Source organism: Crotalus tigris, unplaced genomic scaffold, assembly GCF_016545835.1.
Source record: "Crotalus tigris isolate CLP2741 ecotype Arizona unplaced genomic scaffold, ASM1654583v1 scf7180000019004.2909048, whole genome shotgun sequence".
NCBI lineage: Eukaryota > Metazoa > Chordata > Lepidosauria > Squamata > Viperidae > Crotalus > Crotalus tigris.
Window position 1 is genome coordinate 1,625,510 of NW_024097319.1, and position 27,035 is coordinate 1,652,544.

At 35.4% G+C, this 27,035-nt stretch overlaps 1 protein-coding gene across 8 annotated transcripts in view; it reads left to right on the plus strand.

Annotated features, from left to right (window-relative positions):
• The first annotated feature begins 2,655 nt into the window (after positions 1–2,655).
• The window catches only part of CFAP54 (cilia and flagella associated protein 54), a 186,702-nt gene continuing 162,322 nt past the window's right edge, over positions 2,656–27,035 (plus strand). For 6 of the 8 annotated variants that reach the window (XM_039358159.1, XM_039358161.1, XM_039358165.1 and 3 more), the window contains exons 1-10: positions 2,657–2,951; positions 8,773–8,878; positions 10,952–11,098; positions 15,614–15,785; positions 16,824–16,882; positions 19,393–19,536; positions 20,371–20,484; positions 20,564–20,665; positions 21,409–21,607; positions 22,541–22,624. In XM_039358159.1, the coding sequence (XP_039214093.1) occupies positions 2,752–2,951; positions 8,773–8,878; positions 10,952–11,098; positions 15,614–15,785; positions 16,824–16,882; positions 19,393–19,536; positions 20,371–20,484; positions 20,564–20,665; positions 21,409–21,607; positions 22,541–22,624 (1,327 nt within the window). In that variant the 5' untranslated portion in view covers positions 2,657–2,751. Of the gene's footprint in view, positions 2,952–8,772; positions 8,879–10,951; positions 11,099–15,613; positions 15,786–16,823; positions 16,883–19,392; positions 19,537–20,370; positions 20,485–20,563; positions 20,666–21,408; positions 21,608–22,540; positions 22,625–27,035 lie in introns of all 8 variants that reach the window. The other 2 variants (XR_005558519.1, XM_039358166.1) reach the window with 2 other exon arrangements.

The following is a 27,035-nucleotide window of genomic DNA, read 5'->3' on the forward strand; positions in this document are numbered from 1 at the left end:
CCAGATATCTTCGGGACTAACTAGGAGATGGTGTAGTTGGGTAGCAGGGAGGGGTGCAATGTTCCTGCCAATTTGCCTTCGCTGCAGACAACTTACATGTGCAAAGTTTGCCAGCCGGGTGTTTTGGCCCGCTCAGCAGCAATTCCTATTGGCTTTCAAAAGCCAATAGGGGGAGTAGCACAACTCATGCAAAAGTTGAAAAAAAAAAACCATCAAAAAAAGGTGCCGGAACACCGTTCTGAGCGTTCTATGAGAAAAAAAAAGTCCTTCAGATTAGTTTTCAAATATTGAAAAGGAGGACATGTAGGAGGACACTTTTCGAGGGAGGACAGAACTCACAAAAGGAGGACTGTTGGTCACCTTACAGTAACTCACTACAGTACATAGATTTATTCAGTTATTTTTCAGCTACTATGAAGACAAGATGCTTGTTGATTGATCTACTTTTGAAAAAATCTGTAGCTGGGTTGGGATATGATCTGTCATATATATCATATATTCCCCTCTCTGAGGGTGATGGGCAGTTAATATGAAATATATAAATATGAGAAATATAAAAATATGAAATATTAACAAATAAATAAATACATATTTATAGAGATGATAACTAGAAGTTGCTGCTGAACTGAAGTTTTGAAAGTGATACGGGGAAGTTATTAAATACATAGGCAATAATCATATTAATAGTTTTGAACTGATTTTAATTAAAATAAAATGAAACTAAATCAAAATTTTAGCTTGGGTCTTCTCTTTACACACAGCATGGAGTTGCACTGCTGGCATGAAATGCCAAAGGCAAAAAAACCTGTGTCTCCGGTATTGGGATGAAGCCTGTGTTCTCTGGCTCAAACCCCACCTATTTTCTGGGCTTCCCAGAAATTCTAGCTTTTTTTCTGGCTATGTGCCAATCAAGAGCAGGGATACCATCCCAGTTTTCTACATAATTAGTTGCAACTATTTGCTGCCATTGTCTATTCTAATATATGTCAGTCATCCACACCAAACAAAAGAAGAAATTCTTTATATTTTATTTTCAGACTTCTTTCAATTACAGTATAATGGAAAACCTGATGGTTGGTTCTTGCTGTTAACAGTTATATGCAAATTACTAGCCCCAATGAGCAGTTCAAAAGTGAAAAATATTATTTCTTATTACTGTATAAAAGCAAATTTGCTGCTGTACATAAAACTAAAGGAATTTAATCAAAAATATTACCTAATGCTTCTACAACTTTATTTTGGTAGCAAATTGTATTCTGAAATAACTACCTTACAGATCTTCATTCAAAATAGCTCCTGAAATCGGAGCTATTTTTTTTTCTCCTATTTTCCCTTTATCCATCAAATGTCCCAATAGCCCATTATCTTTTCATGAAATATTTCCCCTCCCTTTTGGGTAAGAAGAAACAATTTTAACTTCTGGGTGGCAGCCAGGTCTGCTTCTTTGCTTAAGAATAATATTTGACTCATGGAACATTTGTGCCTGTTATGGAAAAAAATGAGGGCACAGAAAGATGTCATCCTGTATGATTTCTTTGATCCTATGGTTCTCAGGGTTACTGTGCTTTCAGTACAGTGTGGTGCTATTTATCATTATTATTAGATAGAAAATAATGCTGTGCTAGTTTTATTTACCATGGCTGAAAAAAATGCTTGGCCTTGTGTGGTCTTCAGTTGCAGACTTCTGTCTAGGAAATTTAGATGAAAGCTATTTCATTTCATTCTCCCATAGCTTTCTCACCTGTGTCCTGCTTATAAAGATTGATCTGTACGAAATATTTTAAGAGCATTTCACAATATAAAAGTTTAGAACCAATAACAAAGGCAAAAACATAGCTCTGGTTTGATCCAACTTACAATCATTCAGTGACTGTTCAAAGTTACAACAGCACTGAAAAACGTGACTTGTCATTTTTTACACTTACAACTGTTGCAGCAGTCTTATAGTCACATGATCAAAATTCAGATGCCTGGCAACTGGCATGTATATATAACTTGCAGTATCTGGGGAGTAAGGTGATCACCTTTTGTGACCTTCTGACAAGGAAAGTCAATGGGGAAGCCAGATTCACTTAACGACCTTGCAACTAACTACTGCAGTGATTCACTCAACAACTGTGGCAAGAAATATCATAAAATAGGGCAAAATTCATTTAACAATTGTCTTGCTTAGCAATGGAAATTTTGGGCTCAGTTGTGCTGTGTCGAACATTTCTCCACTAACTTTCAACACTGCATTGTGGACCTTAGTGTTCATTTTCAAGAAAATCTAGAAAAAAAAAAATAGATGAACGATTTGGTGAACAAAAAAATTATTCCTGTGTCCCGTTAGCGGGGAAGATATCCTGGTATGTATAGTATTATTGAAGCAACTTCTGAAACAGCAGGAAATTTTTAAATGAAACATGCTGCCTCGCATTTCTCACAGAAGGTGGGAAGGCAAACGTTCTTCTGCCATGAGTCCACTGAATGATCATAGACAAAGACTTGGGCGATCACCCCACTACCATAGTTTGAAATGCCAGGGCGCGATGCACCCCCACCCCGAAAGCCGAAGGAGCCCCGCGAGCACCCGGGAGGACAAAGAAAGCGCGAGCGTCCGCCCCTCCCTTAGTTTCCTCCCCCTCGAGATCCTCCTGCCCCCGCCTCCCCCTCTGCTCGCTCGGCCTGTTGGCCTGTCTCCTAGCAACCGTTCGCGTGCCGCCGCCGCCGCCGCCGGTTGAGCAGAAAGAGCGAAAGCGAGGGAGCGTTATGGCTGAGCTTCCCAAAAGTCGAGCGCGGTCCCCGACTCTGCCTCCCTCGGCTCCCGCCATTTTCTATGGCTCTGTGGGTCCAAGAAACCCAGTGATTCACCGATTCGAGTCCGACCTAAGCGATTGCCTGGGCTTCCTCAAGCGGAAACGGGAAGCGGGGGGCGCGAGCTCCAAAGATCAGGAACTGCACAGGCGAGGGTAAAGCGGAGAGGGAACCTTCTTCTTCTTTCCCCACTCTGTTATCCAAGGCGACCAAAGCGTCTCGCCTCCTCCGCCTTCCTCCTGGGCTACTCCCTCCTTTCCCGTCCTTCCCTGTAGCAATTTCTGATTACTGAGTGGATTTAGCATAACTCACCAGCATTTGTATTTTACTTTATGTCCGACTATGAGGGAGCATCGAGCCTGTTATGGCGGCTGTCGAAAAACTAAGCAGGGTTGGACCTCGTTAGTATTCGGGTGGGAAAGTACCAAATAATCCCCGGACTCTGAGCGTCCCCGAGGAAGCGAAAAAACCTTCCGAAAAAGGTTGTGGCAAATCCGTTTATTGTTGTCAGAAAAACAAGACATCTAGATAAACATCAGGAGTTTAGCATGACTCAAGGGATACTTTAAGAATATGGAAAAAACAATTTTGAAAGTGTGATGCTGTGATTGCCATTTTCCCTCCTCTCCTGCCTGGAATATTTAGTCAGGAAGAGGAATTTATCAAATGATGTTTCTCCCATCAGTGCATCTCTATTCTGGAGAAATATTGTTTTGGTCTACTCTGTCGTGAAGCTGTTCCAAAGGCAGAGGAGCTTACAAGGGGAGGATGAAAGAAAGATAAATTGATTTTTTATTAAAATTAATTTATTTGATTACTGTATTCAGTATGGTTACTAAAGCCATATTAGGTATTTCTTATAAGGTTTGGCTGTATTTGCACATGAAAACTTATAATTTTTCACAACTCCAATTACAATTATATTTTTTATTTGTTGAAGTAGAACAAGGAAGCTTTTAGTTTTTAGAAGGTGGATTGTTCATAGAAGTTGCAAGATAGGTACACTTTCCTGATATAAACATGTACCATTGAGATGAATTAGGTGAATTAACAAACTAATAATACTACAAGGACTTCTTCAAGTGCAGCTGATATGTTTACTTTTGTGAGGCCAGTGAGGAATGAGATCACAGAATATCATGTCTCCTGGTTATGGTTTACAGAGGGTTTCTCCCCCCTAGATCTTCTATGAACTTATCTTATGAAATTCTGATCATACTAGTTGTTTGTTCAAATGAGCAGAATTTGCATGAGTAAGCTGGTTGGAATAACATTTGTATCAATTGTCAGAGTGTACAAAACCACCAGAATAAAATTGATATTCAGCAACTTCTTTTTGTATTCATTTTTTTTCTTTAATAGTTGCTGCAGTAATTGGCTTATAGGAAACTTTTAGAAATGAAAGAGCAAATTATGATTTAAAATAGCTGCATACTGATGGGAATTATTGTTCAGGAGATATGGATGTTGCTAGGCTGAGATGGCTTGCTTTACAGCTTTCAGAAACCATTCTGTAGTTCATTGCTTAGTGAATATTTGCAAATATGCTGTTAGGAAGGACAGATAAATCTCCCCATTTCATTTAGTCCAACATACACTTAATTTTTTATCCCATTTATTATTATTTTAAAAACTTGATAAATTCTTAATGAAAACAGCCAGTAAGAAAGAAATCCCTATTCAATGGTCATTATGAAGGCCCAAGTTATATATACATCATCTGCTAGTTTATCCTGCGGTTTAAATGTTGAAATCTGTAGAACCATTGTTTTATGGTAACACGTATTTGCCCCTTATGCATTGTGTTTTCCTTCTAGCAAAAATATTTTCTTAGGTATTTACAGCTATTAAGATTTGACCCAGCCCAAAAATTATAGGCCTGTATCTCTTTTGAACACAGATTATAAAAATTTTTCAAAAACATTGGCAAATAGATTAATGCGAGTTTTGAAACAATTGGTTCATAGTGACCAATCTGGATTTATATCTGGAAGATATATGAAATATAATGTTAGACAAATTGTTAACCTAATTGAGTATTTGGATAAGAATAATCAAATCCCTGCTGCTTTGATTTTTTTAGATGCTGAAAAAGCCTTTGATCAATTAGATTGGCAATTTTTGTTTAAAGTAGTAGAGGAAATGAATTTTGGGGACAAATTTTTAGTTGCCCTTAAGGCAATATATCAATAACAATCTGCACAAATCATAGTTAATGGGGGTTTAACAGAAGCATTTAAAATTGAAAAGGGTACAAGATAGGGATGTCCTTTATCCCCATTGTTATTTGTTTTAACAATGGAGATTTTACTTATTAAAATTTGGGAGTCACCTAGAATAAAGGGAATAAAAATAAATAAGAATGATTATAGGTTGAGAGCTTTTGCTGATGATTTGATTGTGACATTATCTCAACCGACAGACTTGGTTAGGGATTTGGTAAAAAATTTAACTCAGTATGGGACGGTTTCTGGTTTTAAGGTAAATAATAATAAGACTAAAATATTATCGAAAAATATGTCTATGAAGGAAAAGGATGTTTTGATTAAATTAACAGGTTTTGAAATAGTGAGAAAGGTTAAATATTTAGGAGTATATATTACAGTTTCTAATGTTAAATTGTATAAAAATAATTATGAGACATTATGGGCAAAAGTGCAAAAGGACTTAAATGACTGGAAAAAACTACAATTATCTTTGTTGGGGAGAATTTCAACAGTTAAAATGAATATACTTCCAAAGTTTCTTTTCTTGTTTCAAATGATACCTATTTTGAAGGAAGATGCTAATTTGGAGGAATGGCAGAAGGGGATTAATAAGTTCATTTGGGCAGGGAAAAAGCCAAGAGTTAAATTCAAGATTATACAAGATATACGGGAAAGAGGAGGACTTAAGGCGCCTAATCTAAAATTGTACTATGATGCGGTGGCTTTAACCTTGATTAGTGATTGGCTCAACTTAACAAATAAAAATATCCTTTCTCTTGAGGGATGGGATTTATTATATGGATGGCACGCTTATTTAATTTATGATAAAAAAGTTGATCAGGTTTTTAAAACCCATATTTTGAGAAGTGCCTTGTTGCGTGTCTGGAAGAAATATTATAGATTAAATTATAAAATCCCAATTTGGGGGATTCCCTGACACGTGATAGAGGGAATATCTAGAAGAGTGAATTTGGATAAGGTTTCTTATAAAGAATTACTTAGTTTGGTTGAGCAAGATTGGCAATTAAAGTCTCTGATTGAGTTGAAGCAAGAAAATATTGTACACTCTTGGTTTCATTATAATCAATTGTTAGCGAGGTGGAGTTTAGATCAAAAGGTTGGTATTACTTTAGAGGATATGAATTTGGTAAAACAGATTAAAGATAAAAGTCAAACTCATATAAAAAGAATTTATAATGCTTTAATAGAATTGGATTCTGAAACAGAATTAGTTAAAGACTGTATGATCAAATGGGTGCAAAATATTCAAAAGCTGATTTTATTGGATACATGGGAGACAATTTGGGTTAGAAATGTAAAATTTACTCAAGCGCAAAATTTAAGAGAAAATTTTTATAAAATGTTCTATAGATGGCATTTGGATCCCCTAAAGTTGTCCCGCATGTATCCAAATTTACAGCCCAAATGTTGGAGATGTGGAAATTTAGATGCAACTTATTTTCATATTTGGTGGACTTGTAGAGATATTAAAGCTTTTTGGATTAAGATTTGGTGGAATATTCAAAAGCTTTTTAAGAGAAAGATAAAGTTTACTCCGCAATTATTTTTGTTGGGTATTATTGTAGATTTTGATATTAAAGAAACTAATTTGATGTTGAACCTTATAACAGCTGCAATTATTGGTGGGGCAATATTGGAAGAAAAACTTACTGCCTACTCTGGAAGAATGGATACTTAAAGTGTCTAATTTAGCAGAAATGGCGAAAATCTCCACCTATTTGAAGGATCATTCACAAGAAAAATATATTATGGTTTGGAGAAGATGGATTGATTACATTCAGAAGAAATATGAGATTGAAAAGTATTATCTTGCTTTTGAGTAGATCTTAGATAATTATTATTAGTTTTAATTATTTTATTATTTTTGACTTAATTTGTTAATATTTGTTTGGAGAAGGAGTTAAAGTGTGTTATGGTTTTGATTGATAGTATAGTTGGTTTATGTTAGTTAGATTGTTTGTTTATTTTATATTTTACCCTGTGATCAGCTTGGGAAGTGAGGGAGGGGTGGGGGGGTTTATTTAATTATGAGACTTATATACCGCTTTAAGTGCAAGCACTCTCTAAGCGGTGTACACCAGTAAGCAATGTATATATATATATATATATATATATATATATATATATATATTTACATTGCCCCCAACAATCTGGGTCCTCATTTTACCTACCTCGGAAGGATGGAAGGCTGAGTCGACCTTGAGCCGGTGAGATTTGAACCGCTGACCTGCTGAACACAGTCAGCTAAAGTGGCCTGCAGTACTGCACTCTAACTGCTGTGCCACCTCAGCTCATCAAATTTTATATTGTAAATAAATTTATAAAACTTTTAAATAAAAAAGTCACTTATTTTAAGTTTATTTTATAGAGCAGATGTTATTTGGACAACTTGCAGTTTTCTCCCATTTTATATTATCTACTTTACAATATAATTTATTAGTTTATTTATTTAAAAATGTATATGACCACTTATCTCACCCACTGATCTCACTGCAACTAATTAATTTACATTCCATGCCCTTCCCACCAAAGCATCAGAACCCTCTGAGTTAACCCCATCTTAGTTCAATGCTTGGGAGAAAAGCAGCGTTTTCATGGCTTTTTGGAAAACTAAAAACTAGTTGCCCTCTCCCAATTTCATGTAAGAGACTATTCCAAATGGCCAAGTCAGCTACAGTCATGCTTCCTAGGTCCCACTCGGTTATAACATTTGAGGGAAGATATATGGAGCGTGCTCACTTTATCTAATTTAGTGGAATAGCAGACATTTTCAGGAAGGGATTGTCCCTCTAATAATCTGATCCTGTGCTATGTAGGGCTTTAAAAATAACTAGCATCCTGAATTGCATCTGAAAAACAACTGGAAGCTAATTCAACTCACACAGTGGTATAAGATGGCAAACTGCAGAGTACCTAGAACTGCACATGCAGTTGTAGCTTCATGATTGCTTTCACAAAGATCTCATGGAGAGCATGTTACAGTAATATAATTGGGAAGTGTTTTATATGTTGCATGTTTTTATTTACTATTCTCTTTTAATCTTTGTTTTCTACTTCTTGGTTTGATTTAATCTTTAGTTTATGTGATGCATATCAACATAAAATAGTGCATTTGTTTCTGTTGGATCTCTTTGATTGTTTCTGTTGTTTTTCCAGTTTTTATTATTATATTAGTGTAATAAGATTTCTACATTATAATTTACTATTTACTTAGATCTCAAGGAGGTTTTATGGAAATAATATTTTGATATTTTATGGTGTTTAAAACTTATACAGGCAATATATCAAACAATAATTTAATAGGTTAAAATATTTCAGATATCTTATAAATATTACTCTTATTTATAACATTTTTTTGCTCTTCAAGTCAGAGTTAACTCCTGGTAACTGCTCGGAATAGACACTGCAGTTATCATGGCAACATTTTTCAGTAGTGGTTTGCCACTTTCTAAGACTGAGAGAAAGCAATTGACCCAAAATCACTCTACTAGCATTGTGTCTCAGCCAGGAGTAGAATTCACTGTCTGTTGGTTTCTAGCTTGAAGCTTAGTCATTACATGAAACTGGTATTAATATTTATGAATTAAATACCTGTTACTTTAAAAATATAAACAGTTTTCATTCTTAGAATACTTAGGGTATCCGGTAAAATATAGCACTACTGTTTTATTGACATTCTAAAAATATTAATCTGACAAGATTATTACCATACCTCAGTAAGTGATTTCCTGTGGTGATTTTTATTTAGAACCACTTCTTTGTTTAATATCTGGAACAACTACAGGCCTCGACTCCCAGATTGGTATTATAATGAAACTCTTGTGAAAATTGGTGATCAGCTTATGGAAATGAAAGTAAGTAATGATTCTGATGAATCTCTTTTATCAGATTTCTGTTACATGTATACAGGCGTGAGTGTTCATCAACTTGTGCAAAATGATGTTTTGTATAATATTTTAATTCAGTTGGGTTCAATTCAGGTCAATTTTACATAGCAGGAATTGGGAGACACAATCAGGACTCTGCTGTAAAGACAAGAAGGTTTTATTGAATATTAGGGAATCCTGAAACAGATGGGAATAATGGTAGAAAGTTGCAAGAGGAAGAGGGAATTGACAAAAATTACTGTACTTTACCCCATTTCTTCAATCAATGCTTCCACAGGTCTTCATTAAAAGGAATGTCCACTTTTTCTCAGAAACAAACTCTAGAACTAGTCCAACATATGTAATGTGGAATATTTTAAGCATTAATTTCAGTAGACATACTACTTTAAAATGATAAGCATTGATTGAAATAATTTTAAATTATTTCACACCATACTGCCTGCATTCAGCATTTTATAATCCTAAAGGTGATTCAATTGCCTCAGCTTAGCCTTACACAATGTGCATTTTGGAAAACTAATATATGATTTTGTATTCCCAATCTTGAGCCCTGTGTCTTCCATTCTATTTACAGGTAATCCTTGACCTATTAACATTTATTCAGTGTCTGTTTAAAGTTTCAGTGGCACTGAACAAATGGTGTTCATGACTGGCCCTTAATTCTGGCCATCCCAGCATCTCTACAGTCATACAATTGCAATCTGGGTAATTGGCAACTGATTTGCACTTATGATCACTTTCAGTGCTCTCATGATTGATATTTGCAACATTCCCTTCTGCCTTCCCCAGAAATTCATTGCCCACCTGCACCTCCTCCAGTCCCGTTGTGCTCACTTTTCATTGGCCACTCATGCTCTCCCACACCCTCATGCACTCTCTTCAACCTGTGCTGTGCTTCTTACTCAGCTCCTTGTAATCTTCTGCACCCTCCCTGCTGTTACCACGTGTCTCATGCACCACCTTGTATCTTCATTCACCTTTTCTGACCTTCATTGTGCCTCCCCTGTACTCCAGCACACTCCCTTGCTCCCTCTACCATCCAGCAGCATCCATTCACCTGCATGCTGGCCTGGGACTTGCAAGTTCCTTGTTGACTTCTCCATTGACTTGGATGGGGAATCTGGTTAGAAGTTGCTTTACCTAATGACTATGGGATTTGATTAACAATAGTAACTGGCTCTTCAGTAATGGTTGTCACTTATCAATGCAGTTGCACTTTATGATTGCACTGATAAGGGATGGAAATTCTGGTGTTAATTATCATTATAAATGGATGATTATCTGAATATATTTAATATTAAAAATACCTATATTAAGCTATTATTCATATTTGGTTTTGATATTTAATACAGATTTGTATGAAATCAATCTGAGTGTTTACTTGTAATTATTATTAGAGGTATTATGCTTCTTAGTGTGTCTATGCTTTACCTAAACCATAATCTAGTTTAACTTGTTTTGCTAAATGAGCGTAAATGTTTAGGTTTACACAACACCAAGTCATAAATTATAAACTATTTAAACATAGTACATGCAATATGCTGATCCAAAGCCAATGAACCATATGATGGCTATTACTGTGTATTAACTGAACCAGTACTAGTTGCTGTGAAATATAAGCAGTAGGGATAATTTTACTAATTTTGTCTATATTACTGTTTCTTCTCAATGAAAGTATTTTAAAAAGTTTACTTGAGACTGCTCTTATTTGGAATAAAGAAGAACTTAGTTTTAAAACTACTAAATAAATAAAATATCCCAATATCTTTTGTACAGTATTCATCATAATGCTTGCTTATTTGAAAATGAATTCCAGTGGATTCAGTTGTTATATGAGCCTATTGAACTTTAAATGTTTAAGTTTAAATATTCAATAAGTATTAAGTTTAAATATTCAACAAGTATGTAAAACAACTTAATTCAGTATAATTCATTTTCAGGGGAGTATTATAATAATTGCGTTTTTATCCTACCTTTTTGTGTACAACTATAACAATTTTATGGAAAATATATGTAAAACACAATTATTTTTGTTTTCAGGAATATAAGCTAGCATTTTTGTATTGCTATGAGCAGTATCTTCGACAAATTAGTGGTATAAATATAAACAAACCTGGATTAGATGCACATCAATTAAAGTCCAATTTTTTCCCAAATGGATTTAGAGATCAAAGTGCTATATGTACAGTAAGTATTTACAACAGCTGTTAACGTTATTTAATGTTTCTATAATTTGGTATTAGCCAGGCTTCATGAAATGGGCCATGAATATGGCCCATATTATATTCCAAATGTATTATTTGATGAGAAGAAAATATGTGATTTTTTTTCAAGATGATTACACTTTATTCTAGGGACAAGTTTAGAAAAACGAGAGCAGAAAGAAAATATAACCAATGTCTTCTTCTTTTTGTGAAATTCATTCATGAATTGTTGAGAGCAAAGTATTAGAAATGTAATTTTCTCTTTCCCTCCCATAATTAATTTCTGGATTTTGATAGTAAACTGTCTTGGATTACAGGTAGTCCTTGTTTAGGGACACACAGTTGGGATAAAAAATTTGGTTGCTAAGTGATTTAGTTGCTTAGTGGAAAATCATGTGACCACAACTATGATTATGGTTTTATTTCAGCTTTCCTTTTCCCCCACTCCTCTGCCCTTTGAAATGTTCATGCTGGCACTAGATAATTAGCAAGAAGGGATTTAATGTTTGTATTTGCATTCATTGGAAAGAAAAGGATTACAAGAGAATAAACTGGCCCACAATGGGGAATACAGATTGAAAAAATTGCGCTAGAGCGAGTTGTTATTTCTTGGTTTTCCTGCACATCACCCTGCCTTGCTATCCACCCCTGGCCTTCTTGCGCATGTGCTGTGCCACAGTACCCCCATTTCCCCCCCAATTCACATACGGCCTGCATTGGGTCTTCCAAACTCTCTCAGCTTCCCCAACTCATGCTTGGCCTGTGCTGGCCTTCCCAAGGCTTCCCTTTTTCCTGACCTTTCCCAGCTCCCAGGGCACATTTCCATTACCCTCATATTCTCCTGCGACATTATTATGTTCATGGGACTCCCATTGCTTCCCCACTTGACCTGCACATCTTGAGGTTAAGATGGCCACCAGGATTTTGATGTTGCTGCTAAGCAATGCAGTTGCGTGATAAAGTAGTTTACAATGGCATTGCTGTTGTGACAGCAATCCCAGTCCCAATTGCTGTCATAAGTCAAGGACTGCCTGCATTGTTTTATATTGGTGGGATGTATCAATTTTTCATTTAAATTATAATTTCTAAATTTGCATTTGTATATATAATTATAGCACATGTGCACATTACACAACAATGCATCCTCTATTGCGCTCTTTTTTGAACATGAGTAAGATGTCAGACCTCATGTATGAAAAACAAATGTTCAGATTGGGCTTCTTTAGCCATTAACAAAATCCAGTTCAAGTGTAAAGTAGGTACAGTAATGCTTGATTTACGATCATAATTGAATTCAAAACTTTTCTTGCTACGTGAGACAGTTGTTAAGTGAATCTGGCTTCTGCACTGACTTTGCTTGTCAGACGGTCACAAAAGGTGATCACATGATCCTGGAACATTGCAACTATCATAAATATGATCCAGTTGCCAAGCATCCGTATTTTGATCACGTGACCTTAGTGATGCTGCAATAGTGATAAGTGTGAAAAATGATCATAAGTAACTTTTTTCAGAGCCATGGTAACTTTAAACGGTCATTAAATGAATGGTTGTAATGGGGGACTACCTGTACTCCATATGTATAGAGAGCTGGCTATACAGACAAAATAATTGCTGAATTACCAATATCCTGTATTTACCGTAAATACCGGCGTATAAGGCGACTTCCGCGAGCGCTGAAATCGGCACCAAAGACGGGGGTCGTCTTATACGCTGAGTCGTCTTATACGCCGGAAATACTGATAGTTTCCGGCGTATAAGACGACGTTCTAGGAATGCGGCCCGGCTATAAAGACGGGGGTCGTCTTATACACCGGGTCGCCTTGTACGCCGGCATTTACGGTATTTTGTTAGTTCATTACTGAAATGTATTATACTTGTTTACTATGGGATCTTCATGATTATCTTTTAAGGAAAAAGTTTTAATTCCTCATAAAAATTCAGCTTAGTCTAATACATATGAAATAAAATGTTGTCACTTGTTTAGTACATTATTCAGGAATGGATCTGTTTTGTGATAGTATCTATTCTTTATGCATTCAAGGCAGAGAAAAATTATTTCACTTTCAAAGTTGATAACTGAAAACCAGGAGTTTGTAACAGAAGAATAAGCCATTTGAACCTTTTTTTTAAAAAAAAAATCCAATGTTGGTCCATGATTCCAATTATGAGATCTATTGTAACTCTTTGATAACTAAATGCTACTAAATACTTAGAGCATTAGATCATTTTTGTGATTATAATTAAACTAAGCCCAGTATAGACTGATTCAATATAGAATTTCCATTTTATTGGATTAAAGCAGTGCTTCTCAATTATTTTCTGTCATGCCCCCCAGGAAGAAGAAAACATTTCGTGCCCCCCGCGCGACTGTAAATAGTATCATTTGTCTATAAAATTGTTATAAATGCACCTCTGCATAACACTGTATCCTTATTAACGTATATGAGAATAAAAAAAGAAAGAAATGTGGATCAATTTACAACAAAGAATAGCTTTATTAACTGTAGCAGAAAAGATTTAAAGGAGCACAATATTAAAAAAAAACTTTAACCTGCAAAACAAAAATATATAAAATAATTTGAGCTGATTTTTTAATCAGAGGTGATGTCTGGATTAATGGCTACAATGAGCACGTTTTTCAATGCATAGCTTTTCGAAGCGGGGTTTGAAGCAGGACACAGCAACTCTCAGCTCCTTCTCAATGTGTAGCCGAGACCTGTATTTGCTTTTCAGAGCAGCAACAGCAGAGAAGCCTTCGGAAGACTTTCTTTTATCTCCTTCTCTCCTTCTCTCTCCGCCTGTCTTCTCATCCCTGTTAAAAAATTTTTTTCTGTACAGAGGACCGATTTCCGGGTCTAAAAGTCACACGGGCGGGTTTGGCCAATCAGGATAGAGCATCATAGTCTATCCAATCGGGTCCTTTGCATGTGTCACGTGCGTTGGCGGTCATGTTGTCCTCCGCGTCGGGCTGCTACTGGGGCTGCGCTGGGACAATCTTCAGTATTTGCGCCGCGCTGCTCCCTCTCTTCAGCTCTAGAGTTGCTAGGCAACCAATGCCATGTGGGACGCCGCTTGCGAGTGAGTCGGATGATCCGATCTAGAAATCCAATATGACAGTATTTGCCGAGGTCAAACGAGCCCCCCTTTACGGAGCCTCGCCCCCCCCGGGGGGCGCGCCCTACTATTTGAGAAGCACTGGATTAAAGGAATATTTTGGTCTACGTTTAGGGTATTCTAAAATTAGGTGAACAATATTGAAAGAATAGTTTAGCTTCTAGATGCTTAAAAATACCTTCTTAGACTTATCAGTTTCCCTTTTAAATTAAATGACAGTGATTGTTTCAATTACTATTATTTACTATTATCGTATAAAGTTTCTTAATACTATCTTTCTCTCTTTAGAATACTTATTTACTTTGTAGTTTAACCTTACAGGTAGTCCTTGACTTACAACAGTTCATTTAGTGATTGTAAAAAGTTACAACGGCACTTTAAAAAGTGACTTATGACCATTTTTCACATTTATGACCATTGCAGCTTCCCCATGGTCATGATCAAAATTTGAACACTTGGCAACTGGTTCATATTTATGATGGTTGCAGTATCCTGTGGTTGCAGTGTCCTGGGGTCATGTGAACAGCTTTTGCAACCTTTTGACAAGCAAAGTCAAGGGAGAAGCCATAGTCACTGAACAACTATGTTACTAACTTAATACATGCAATGATTCACTTAAGAACTGTGGCTATAAAGGTCATAAAATGGGACAAAACTCACTTAACAAATGTCTAACTTAACAAGATTAAGTTTGGGCTCAATTGTGGCTGTAAATCGAGGATTACGTCTATTTCCTAGCTTTTGTTTAATACTAATCCACTTCCTAATCTTTGCTAAGTCTTCCCTGAAATAGCTAGTAATGCTGATTGTCATATAAGAATATTATTTTTTTCTAGTTATTTAAGTACAGAAAAATATATTTTAATGTAGAAACATAAGGTTGAAAAGAAACCTAGCAGATAATTGGATAAAAAACTAAGAAATTTCCGGCAGTGATTTTACTGCATTCAAACTGGAAACCTAAGAAAAGGCTCTCTGAAATATTTTTAACACTTCCTGAAAAACCTGCAATGAAGCAGCCAGCTTGTTTTCTTTTGAGACACTGTTTCAAAGCACCAATAATGCCAATGTTTCATTGAGTCCTTCTTTACATTTAAATACAGATCAATAAAGCCATTGCCCAAAACAAGCATTAGATGATACAAAGAGTTAATTAGACAAATAATGAAGGATTTAAATATCAAGGGATTAAAAAGCAAAATAATCTTGAAAGAAGAAGGAGTAAATTGATGACTGCTGCAAAATAGGACCAAGAAAGAAGTTGATTGGTATAAGAATGATCTGAGTACTCTTGGTGGGGGTAATAAAATACCCCCACCAATAATTGTCACATTTTGATGATATATTTCTGATTTCAGTAATTTCTTATTGTTCATTTTAGCTCCATGTTCTGCAGGCAAGGAATATTTGCCTTTATAAAATGGTATGTGATAAAGACAGTGACCTCCTAAATCAAGACTCTGGAAAGACATGTTTTAATATCTTAACCATACTGCAATTCATCATGCAAATTACTTTGCCCCATGAACATTTATGTTGGATTGTCTACAATGGTATGCCATGCTTTTTAAAACTCTTAAATATTTAAAAATGCAGTTTTAAATATTGCCTTATGCTGCCCCACATTGGAGGAATCTTTTAAAATTTCAACAAGATTTCCATTTTGAGAGATTTATTTATCAATTATTTTTTTGCCACTCATCTTGCTTTGACGCAACTCTTTTTAAACAATTAAATAATCTGATGAAGTATTTCACATTTCTCTTTACCTTTAATAATTTGCTGTATGATACCTATCATATTACCACAAAAAGTGGTAAGGACAGCTGAGAAGATTATAGGAAGCTTGCTTCCCATTATTCAGGATACTGCTTATAAGTGCTATGTGCTTAGAGGTCAAAGCATTATTAGAGACCCCATGCAACCACTTCATGGTCTGTTTCTGTTGCTCCCCTCTGGAGGAGGTTTCGAAATATTTCTAGCAGGACTACTAGATTCTGCAACAGCTTTGTTCCTTAAGTCTTGTAAATTAGCAAGATTCTCCCCCCCCCCCGGCCATATATATGTATACATTCAAACTAGACTGTGATAGTTCTCTATGTCATATATGAGTGTGTATATGGGTATAAATATAATGGTAATTTGAGAGCTGAATGCAACAAAATTTCATTTTAATGTATTAGTGTACATTTAAAGTGACAATAAAGTTCTATTCTATTCTATTTTTTTCAATGTCGATGGAAATATAATGGGATACTAACACTAGTATGTAAAATGTGTACATCTAAGAGGATAGTTCTTATTTTGGAATTATTAATATTTAGGAAAAGCATTCATAAAACTATTTACTATTGAGATATTTTAAAGGGGTGATACATTATATAATATAAATGATCATTGTTTATAAGGTCTTTGAATTGAAATGATACAATTAGGGTGTAAAACATTGCACAATTTTAATTAATATTTTTGTTTCATTAATAAATGAACATGAGGTTGGGTAACAGCAAAGAAAGTTTCTAATTTATTGACAAAATTCATCACAATAAAGAACTATGGCATTTATATGTTAAAAGTATTTTTTCTTATAGGTACAGTTCATATGTATACCATATGCAGGCACTTGATGATTATAGGCCAATCAGCTAAGGTACCTAAAATAAAGTATAAGCATTTATCTGTCTGCTGCTGATTCTTTGTCAAAATAAAATTGTCTTTTAAAATTACTGTTTGTTGTGTGTTAGGGAATGTTCAAACTTTTATTTGCATTACAACTATGTATTATTAAAATGCATTCCTTAAATAATAACAAGAAATCAAAACTTATTTTTCGAATAGGAAACTTTTAATCCACACACCTATAGAAATGATTAGGAAGAGAGATGTGTTTCCTCTAGAAGAGAAAATTCACTTATAAAAGGGGGGGGAGGTGCTTTGGCAGGGATCAGATTTAGAAACAGGTAAGAAAATTGGGAATCCATTTTCAAAAAGACTGCCTTGTCATTTTAATGTATGATTTATTAAACTTTTTATTGTCTTTGTATTTAAATATGCATTACCTGAACTTAGAGGAAAGCTCCAAATGGGTCCTATGCATCCTTGGAATGTTCTTTAAGGGCTAACTCAGGAGTGCCCAACCTCCGGTCTATGGTCTAGTACTGGGCTGTGGCTCGTTTGGAACTGGGCTGTGTGAGCAGCAGGCGTGGGCACTTGCGTACACAGTTCCATTTGCGTGAGCAGCAGGTACTCGTGAGAGCGCATGAAGCTTCATTTGTGCCCGATGCTTATACAAATGGAGCTGCACATGCAAGCATGCATGCCTGCCACTCACACGGAACTATTTCCTCCGCCCCCCCCGCTGGTCTGCAAAGCTGGAAAGGTTGGGAATCTGTGGGCTAAATGACTTTTATTGCTGTTTTCTGTTATAAGAATATGTATTTGTCCTTTGTGACTGTTGAGAGAGTTCTTATGCTGGGAGAAAGCATATTATTATCAACAAAGCTATGGAAAAACCTGATTCAGAATATTTTATCTTACCCCTTTTGATTTGAATTTGATTTGTGAACAGAAAGTCAAATTAGGACTTGTTTGGTTATGGATCCTTTTCTTTAAAAGCAATTATCTGTTTTTCTTTTTCCTTTTTTGCTAATTATATAGGGCTGGTAGTTCTTTGGGGAAGTTCAAAGGCAAATCATAATATTTAAATAAGAGTATAAAGCTTGTCTTAAGAGTGTGAGAACTAAGATGGGTTCAGAACTATAAAGATACGATCGTGGAATATTTATAAAATATACTCTATATATAGTCTTGCACATATTTTTACTATTTTGTGCTTTCACATGTTCAAGATAAGCTTAGTATATAAAAATATAATGTAACTACTGTATTTGCAGTATAAAAATTACATGGTTATATAGAGGACTTTTATTGTATTAGGTTGAATTCCAGTGACATCTAGTGGCTATTTTCACAGTTACATTTTTTTTGTTTTAAAAGAGTTGGTTAAAAAGATACTGTACTGTAGTCTCCTTCATTACTATGCAGGATACTTTAAAACAAAAAAGATTAATTTTAGGAACATCATCCAAAGCAATAAATTTTCATTATAAAAGGAAAAATGTTATCAGTTCTCTTCCAGTACCTAAATTTTAATTTTCCTTTGGGGATCAGGCAGTTGTTCTTAACAAACACGATAGATTTTTCTCTTTTTAGTATCTAAATGTGTACGTGGAGATTAAATTACCAGTAACTTTCTTGAAATTATATTTTAAAAGTAGTAAAATTAGTATTTTTTCTGATCAATCTGTGTTCACTATAATATTATTTTATGAAAAACATTCTCATTTAGTATTGATTAATATATGCATACATGCGTATATATGTTCATGGCTGTCGGTGTGTGACTTTGATTCTGTATTGACTTCTGGTAACTGCCTTGTCTAATTCCTGTAGTTTTCTTGGCCAGGCAGGACAATTTAAATTATACCATTCTCTGATATCTTAATTAATGAATTAGAGAAAGAGATGCAGTAGAAAAAGATGTTTCTGTATTGATAGATTACTTTGTTAATAGTAACCATCAGCTTATTTTTGTACTTAACTATTAGTAACCAGCTCTAAGTGAAGAATTTGAATAAATATACTCCTGTATTCTAGATATTTCAAGGGTGTAAATCAGGGGTCTTCAAACTTGGCCCTTTTATGACTTGTGGACTTCAACTCCCAGATTTCAACTCAGCGTGCCTGGCTGAGGAATTCTGGGAGTTGAAGTCCACAAGTCATAAAAGGGCCAAGTTTGAAGACCTCTGGCGTAAATAAATAAAGCAAATAAAGCAAATACAATAAAGCAAACCTTCAGTCCCTCACTCCAATTTAAAACTGAAGTTTGAGATGTGACTTAGGACTTTCTTTATATGAAAAAACTACTCCCTAATTTTATGCTTGAAACTGGGAAGAGAGGATGGTCTCTGATTTTAAGGGTATTAACTTAATTTAAGCAGCAAACAATTAACTCTTGGAGAATGTATGTGATTTATACACTCAAGGTTGCTAGCTGACGGTAATCAAAATTTGATCTATAACTTGAAATACATATATTAAAATATCAAAGAAAAAATAATCACAGTCTGGCTTATTAATAAAGGGATACTTTTTTAATAGGTGCTGGAATATTTATTGTGGGCATCCGTGTGTATGGAATCATCTATTCCACTTTTAGCTGTACACTATTTGACATGGAGAGCCACTCTGTATGCTGCTGTTTGTCAGTGTTACTATGATTGTCAATCTGGTATTCATGGAGAGGTAATAATCTCTATTTTAACTTTTATTAAAAGATATAAAAGATACTGCTATTTGAGCTGCTCCCTCTAAAGCATAGCTAAAAGGAGTTTCTTTGCTTTTATATTCCTCAATTATGATAGAAATAGTTTACATTAAAATTTGAGATTTGTCAGTCTATATTTAGGATAGGAATTATTTACATGAAAATTTAGGATTTTAATGTGTGCTTTATAGGAGATTGATTAACTGCCTCTGGCAGTTTTTCCTTTTTCTGCTCCCCAATCTTTTGAATTATAAGGATTATCAGATTTGGGTTTAAGTGCACAAACAATTTATTACTACTTTTATAAGGGCCATCATTTTTATTTTATTTGTTCCTTCTAATTTCTTGTTAATTGTTCTTGGTATTACTAATCAAACAAGTTTTTTCTATCCTACCTATAGGTTAAATTCTCATCTGCCTTTTTCCCATTCATTATTTGTTATATACCCAATATAGTCTCTCTAATGTGTTTCCATTGTTGTTGTCTATTTACTCATTGGTTCAAATAAAAAGTTGTGATATTTGAGCAGAAACACTGAATGATATTTGCGTCCCAGGTATTGCCAGTGTTTCCAAAATCCTTTCCCAACTTTGTTCCCTTTAGTACTTGCAATCTGACTCTGTGATAGGGCTTGGAGTGTTGCATCTGTAACATCAATTGGACTGCTAGGTTAAAATGGACAGACAGTATTGCTATTTCCTTTCCTTACCTACTATGTCCTTATTAAAAAAAGAAAATTTCAAAAAAAAATTTATGTGAGAGCTTCAGAGTGCCTATAATAAATTAAGTGAATGAATATATTATGTTGTAGGTATTTGCACGGCGTGGTTTGATTAAAATTGATGAACTAAAGCAAATGGAGATTATGAGTTCATCACCTCTGAGTATAGAAACAAAGAAAAAATTCAAAGAAGCATCTGTAAAGGTACATGTTTTTCATAAAGATTACTGTATTTAAAAACAGAAATAATATAATAATCTTGCATTTCTTCACTTTGAGCCAGATGGCAGCAATGATTTTTAAAAGAACAGCATTTGAACCAAGAAGGCGACCAAAAGGAGTTCTGAGACCAAGAATAAAAGCTAATCTGAAAGAAGCACAACATGTAAGTTTTAGGAATGTTGGCTTGTCCTGGTCGGAATAGGAAATCATGAAGGTGACTTTCCTTCATATTGTCTGTCTGTCTGTCTGTCTGTCTGTCTACTTAGATAGAGATTATACCATTAGAATACCTGTTTTGAAAAGATTTGGGGCTCAACTGAGGGGTTTATATTATTTATGCTTCCAGATTCTGTCTTTAAAAAGAGATCTTTACATTGGAACCTAACTTTTTATTCTGCCTGGTCTTGTTTTTTTGTGCTGTCTGAAATTGCAAATAAGTACTAATGTATTTGAAACCACTACCTGATGTATAGAGTTCTCAGGGGAATCTGGCTTAGAAGGCTGTATCTCTGGAAAGTAATTTCTATTGAGAAACCAGTTGCTGTCAGTGCCTGGCCGCTGAAACTTTTATTATTAGCCTTTTGAATCTTACTCATTTGCCTCTCCCATTGGTATAAAGGCCAGAGTCATGATCTTTAATAATTAAATGGCATAGTGTGTTATACATATGCACACTATTTGCAGCATATTTTAGCTTTCTCCCTCAACAATTCATTTTTTTAAAGAATCGGGTTTATAACATTTTGCTTCTTATAATGGATTAAAAATGGCAGCCAGGTTTCACTTGACACCGAATTCTACAATGTAACATTCAGCAGTCATGGTAACTCTTTTATAGAAATGTATTACTATAGCTCAATTTATTTAAAATACAACATGATCCTTGATATTTTTATTTTATTTTAGCTGCCTTGGCCTCGTACCATCACAGAACGGTTGCTGATGGAAATATTTGATTGCAATTCATCAATTTTTTTTGCCATTATGGAAGCTCTGTTTGATAAAAACAGACGGACTCTTATTCCTGGACCCTCTATTCCTGATGAAATAGAAGTGCGTGATATTATTTCAGAACTCTGTTTTGCAGGCACAGATATTCTTGATGGTAATTGAATATATATGATATATGATACAATGATAGGAAAACAAATACAAGTTCAGTGCTCTATACAGAATTAACAGAGATTAACTTTCCCCAATCTGGCTACTTTCCAGATGTATGCACTTTGATTTTCAGGGTTCTTAGCAATAACTATGATAGTTAGGGAATTGAATATTATATATTCTAGGGAAATCAGACTGATACCAATAGAAGAAAATATATATAGCTCAGGGTTGATCTGCAGAGTCCTTGATGCTCTCTGAGCTTGGTTGTTTGTTTGCAGATGTTTCATTACCAGACAAGGTAACATCTTCATTGTTAGAAGAGACAGAGGTTTCTATGGTAGACAAGTCAGAAATATTAGTAATTGTGAAAGGATAAGAAATTATTTTCCAGGTACCTAACATTTAAATAAGTGTTGCCTGCTTAGAATTGTGGATAAACTGAAACCCAATTTCTACCTCTGTGGGAGAAGAGAAAGCAATTCAGACTTGAAAAATACCCTTTGGCTTTCAACTGCCATGTTATAGAAGAATGAAAAGGTGCTTATTGGGAAATGATCTCATTGTCTCAGGTCCCCCTGTTAGCAACAACCAGTTTACAGCACAACTCAGAAGATTTTCATCATGGTAAAAATTATAGAGATTTATTTTTCAGGACTGACTGCTACAATGTTGAATTAGTTTTCCTTGGTACGTGTGGGGTTTTAGAGATGAAACTGTTTATGCTAAGCCCTGCCCTTAATGTGAAATCAGCTCCAGAAATGGTACACTTTAAGTCCAATGAACCTTACATTAGAGCCCCATCAATTAAATAAATGGCACTTCCATGGCTATTTTGAGGAATGACATTCCTGCAGCAGGTTTGTCAAATGAAGGAGTTAAACAGGTATTAAATAATATATAGTATTTAAAGAGATTTGTGGGTTTTTTTTAGGTGGTGGTATCAGTGTTCCAAGTAACGTTTCTGAGGTTTCTTCAATAATAACTACCTCATCACTTATGCAACAGATATTAGCAGGTATTTACATGTTTAATTTTACAGTGCTTAATTAATTAAAATGAAAAAATGTTTATGTAAGATAGTGATTTATAAGACAAGTCATAATAATTATAATTTTACTGCAGATAAAAATGTTTTGACACCTTCTAAATTAACTTCTACTCCCCCCCTTTTTAAGAAAAATAAATAACCAGTAATTTGACAGTTTAGGTGACCATATATTTTTTAGTTTTTTGTAAATGTTTATAGCTTTTAAAATAACAACAGAAAAAGAACAAAAGGAACAAAACACAAACATACATACATTATTAAAAATACATGACTAGAGCTTCAAAAATAATTAAAAAGATACAGCAGAAAAACACCCCCCCATAATATAAAATATAATATGTTGCTATAATAAACCGAATAATATAATTGGAAGGGACCTTGGAGGTCTTGTAGCCCAATTCCCAGCTCAAGCAGGAAACCCTGTACCATTTCAGACAAAGGATTGTCCAGTCTCTTCTTAAATACCTCCAGTGTTGGAGTACCCATAACTTCTGGAGACAACTTGTTTCACTGATTAATTGTTCTGTTAGGAAATTTCTTCTTAGTTCTAGGTTGGTTCTCTCCTTGAAACAGTTACAATTCTGTATACAGTTATCTGATGCAAACATGCAAGTGTGTCTGTATGCGTGTGTACATGCATACATATAAGCATATACATATATATCTAATACATTTATATAGCCATCATGCGTTTGTTAACTGCTGTATTTTCTATAAAGGAGTCCCATACTTTATTATACTTATTCATTCAGTGGTCATATATTTCTTAACATGCTTGTGATGCTCAGGTCAGTACAAGCAACACTAGTAATTTGGAGTATAGGTGCTACTGTAGTTTTGGCTCATAGGGCAAATCTCTCTTTTCCCAAATACCTTAAGTTTGTAGCTTAAGCCACTGTTGACACCTTTTTAATGGCATGTAAATGTAGATTTAATTGCTTGGTTCACACTGCTCTCTCGAATGTATATTGAAACATGAAAAATATTATGTATTCTGTTGACACAGAGAACAATAGTTCAAGAATCAACAGTTAAAATTTGAAGGATCAAAATGCAAAACCTAAGTACAAACTGTAAACACAATTAATAGCAGAATATAAACTAACAAAATCAGAACACAAGAGGTAGTGCAAAAATAAAGATATTAATTCCAATAATGCCTAGTGCAAATGAAGCTAAGTAAGATCAAGGATGTTATTCATTTTCAAACTGTATTTACACATCTTGCCAGCCCAGTGGCAAGTGAGTCAGCTTTGTTATTCACACAACGTAAGTGTATATTGTTGAGCACAGAAATAGTGTTGGAGAAAATATATATTTTTAGTAAATATGAGTGTAGCCTGAAAAAAACAAAAGCATGAGAAAGAGACTTAAGATTGCTCAGTCTTGTCTGTCTGTTATAAGTTGTCAGGATTTTAAGTTACTGTTACTATACAGATTGCCTTGCTTTATGTCTATTTATTCACTGAAAAAATGGATGTATGACCCCACAGTCATGTGATCACAATCTCTGTGCTTGCAATTATGTCATTGTAGGAAGCCATAGTCATGTAATCGCCATTTGCGACTTTTCCTGCTGGTTTTCTACAAGCAAGCTCAATAGGGAAGCTGGCATGAAAGCTAGCCTCCTGCAACTCATACATGACTTGCACCAGCCCTTCCAGGCTTTGCCCTGGGTCCTCATGACTCTCCTGTTTACCTGTATCAGCTATTCCAGCACTTCCCTGGCCTCCTGTGACTAGCATGTGACCTGGACCAGCCTTCACAAGCCCTCCCTATAGCTTCCCATGGCAATTTCCCAAACTTTTGCAATAGCCCTACATTTCTTACCTGAGATTCCTGAATCTTTCTTCTTTACAACCCACATATATGGGATTATGATGGCAATCAGAACTGCCTAGGATTGCTATTTCTAAGTGATGTGGCTATATAATATTATGCTTTACAACATCAGTTAGTGAGAGAAATCCTGATCATAATTATCATCATAACCCAATATAACTGTATATAGGAAAGTAGAATTATTGTATTCTTGTTATGCTATCTCCTGACCTGGTCTACCTTGAAGGGCTGATAGTACTGGATCATAAATTAACCACAGAGATTAACTATAGAGTATATTGAATTTCAACTAACCAACCACATTCTGGTTATCAGGTTGTGTAACCTAGCCAAACTCTAGACCAGAAATCTGGGGCTAAAAAAGTCAGGAATTCAAACAATAACCTGTACACAATCACTAGCTAGTCATCTGCGTATATTTGACAGTGAACTAGTTAAAGTGGCTGTTTTGCAAGCAAGATTTTTCTTCCTAGACTAGTTGTTTTTGAAGTACCTTGCAATCCTCAGCCATTTTCCTTATGCTGGCTCTACTGTAGGTTTAGTGAGATTCATCCGCCATATCTGAGTCAGGTATTTTCCTTCCTAATGCTTGCCAAGGTCACCTCCATTAAGTATTGCTCTGTAACCATAGTTTTAGGAATACTTTTCTACCCAAACTAGGCTGCTATTTTGAGTCTTTGTCATTAGGGTTTCCACTAACACTTGTTTTTGCCAGAGAATCAATCATATTATCCATATAGTATAGAATAAGTGTTTGGTCCTCTATTTTGTTCTGGGTTAGTCATCATAGATTCACTATTTGTGTCTGAGTGGAAACTTTATTTGACAGGCAGTCTGCAACAATGGTTTCTTGCTGTAAGTACCAGTGGTTTCTACAGCTGTCCTTCTTATCCTTTGTCTCATTATTTCCAGTTCTGTGTTTTCACAGTTAAGGAGATGAGACCTTGGTATATGCGATAAAGGTTTTTCCATATCAGTAATTTTGGCTTTTTTTTTTTTTTTGCTATAGATTTGTGGATGAATTTTTGCATGCACATAAAGTCTTGGCTAGGTTCATAGAACCATATGCCAAAATTTATAAACTATCATGATTGGTTGCAATTTGCAATATTAGAACCAACCAAGCCACATGTTGATTTTGTGTATTTTGTGAAGCCAGTTTATCTAAGGTATATGGATCTCAAATGTAAAAATAGTGTAGAGTGTGCCAAAGATGTAGCTGACATTTGATAATCACTAATTACCAGAAAAGATGTTGTTCTCTAGAATTTGTAATGTGAACCATGCCTTATAACATTAACATTAATAAAATGGAATAGAATATGGGTTTCATATACCTATGTCCAGACCTTATTACATACTTCTTCCACAATATATTTAATCTAGGCCTTAATGAAACATTATTTCCTCTACAAGAAATGACCTCATGTATTCTTTGAATAAAAATCCCAATTGATTATGACATGATATGCTAAATGAAAGCAGTTGAAAATGTACTATTGCAGCAAAATTAGTCATATGAATATGTTGTGTAATAGTTTAAAACATTCTCCAGCAGGATGGCTGTAGAGTCCAATGGATGGGTTCTATGACAGTCTTCCCGCCCGACAGACTAGGTCAAAACTTTGGCCACACCCTTCCTCTGGGCGTGACTCCAGTTTTGACTTAGTCTCGTAGCCCGATAACAGCAGAAAATTTAGCTCCAGACATAGTCAGAAAATCCATTTTATACCTTAATTGGTCATTCAGAGAATTCTCAGGGAGCTCAGCAGGAGGATTCCGGTTACTAGATTGGAGCACCGAGCCTGTTTGTTTGAGCCGTGTGGTGAGCGTATCTGTGCAGATTGCACTAAAAAAGGCCCCCATTTTAACGTTAGCCTTGCTCTTCTTGTTAAAAAAAAAAAAAAATTCAAACAGCTGAGACGCGCAGATTCCGCGGCCCTCCGGAGCGACCGGCAGGTCTGCGGATCGCCGTCTTTCTACCGGAGAGGAAGCCTTTCAGCTCTCCTCGTCGGAAAGGAGTCCTTAATCCTCAGCTGTAGCGCGCAGGTCCTCGCGACCTCCGGAGCGCTAGGCAGATCCGTGGATTACTCTCCTCCGCAATTCCTGCATTGTTGATTTGAAAAGAAAATTAATTTCTTGACACCCTCTCACTCTTGAGACCAATCAATTTGCCTCAGCGAGTTGCCAAGAGCCTCAAATCGCCATTTTAGCCTCGTGGCTTAGGCAGTTGGCAGTTAAGGGGCGTGGCCTTCTCTTTCGTCGCCATTTTGAGCACGCTTACTACTGCAATCCATTTAGTGCCTTAACCACCTGGAGTCTCTTAGAGCAGGCTGACACTTATCTAGACACAGAAAGTTATATGTTTAAAGGAGAGAGAGAGGGAGAGCGAAGTTTCACTCCCTCAGGTCTGTTTTTTAACAGCCCATACAACGGGGGACAGTACAATAACTGTTAACCTGGGATACTACTAATAATTAACCTTGGTGAAGGAGTGTGAAGGAATTGCCAATTTCTCCCAGCTGTTCTTTAAGGT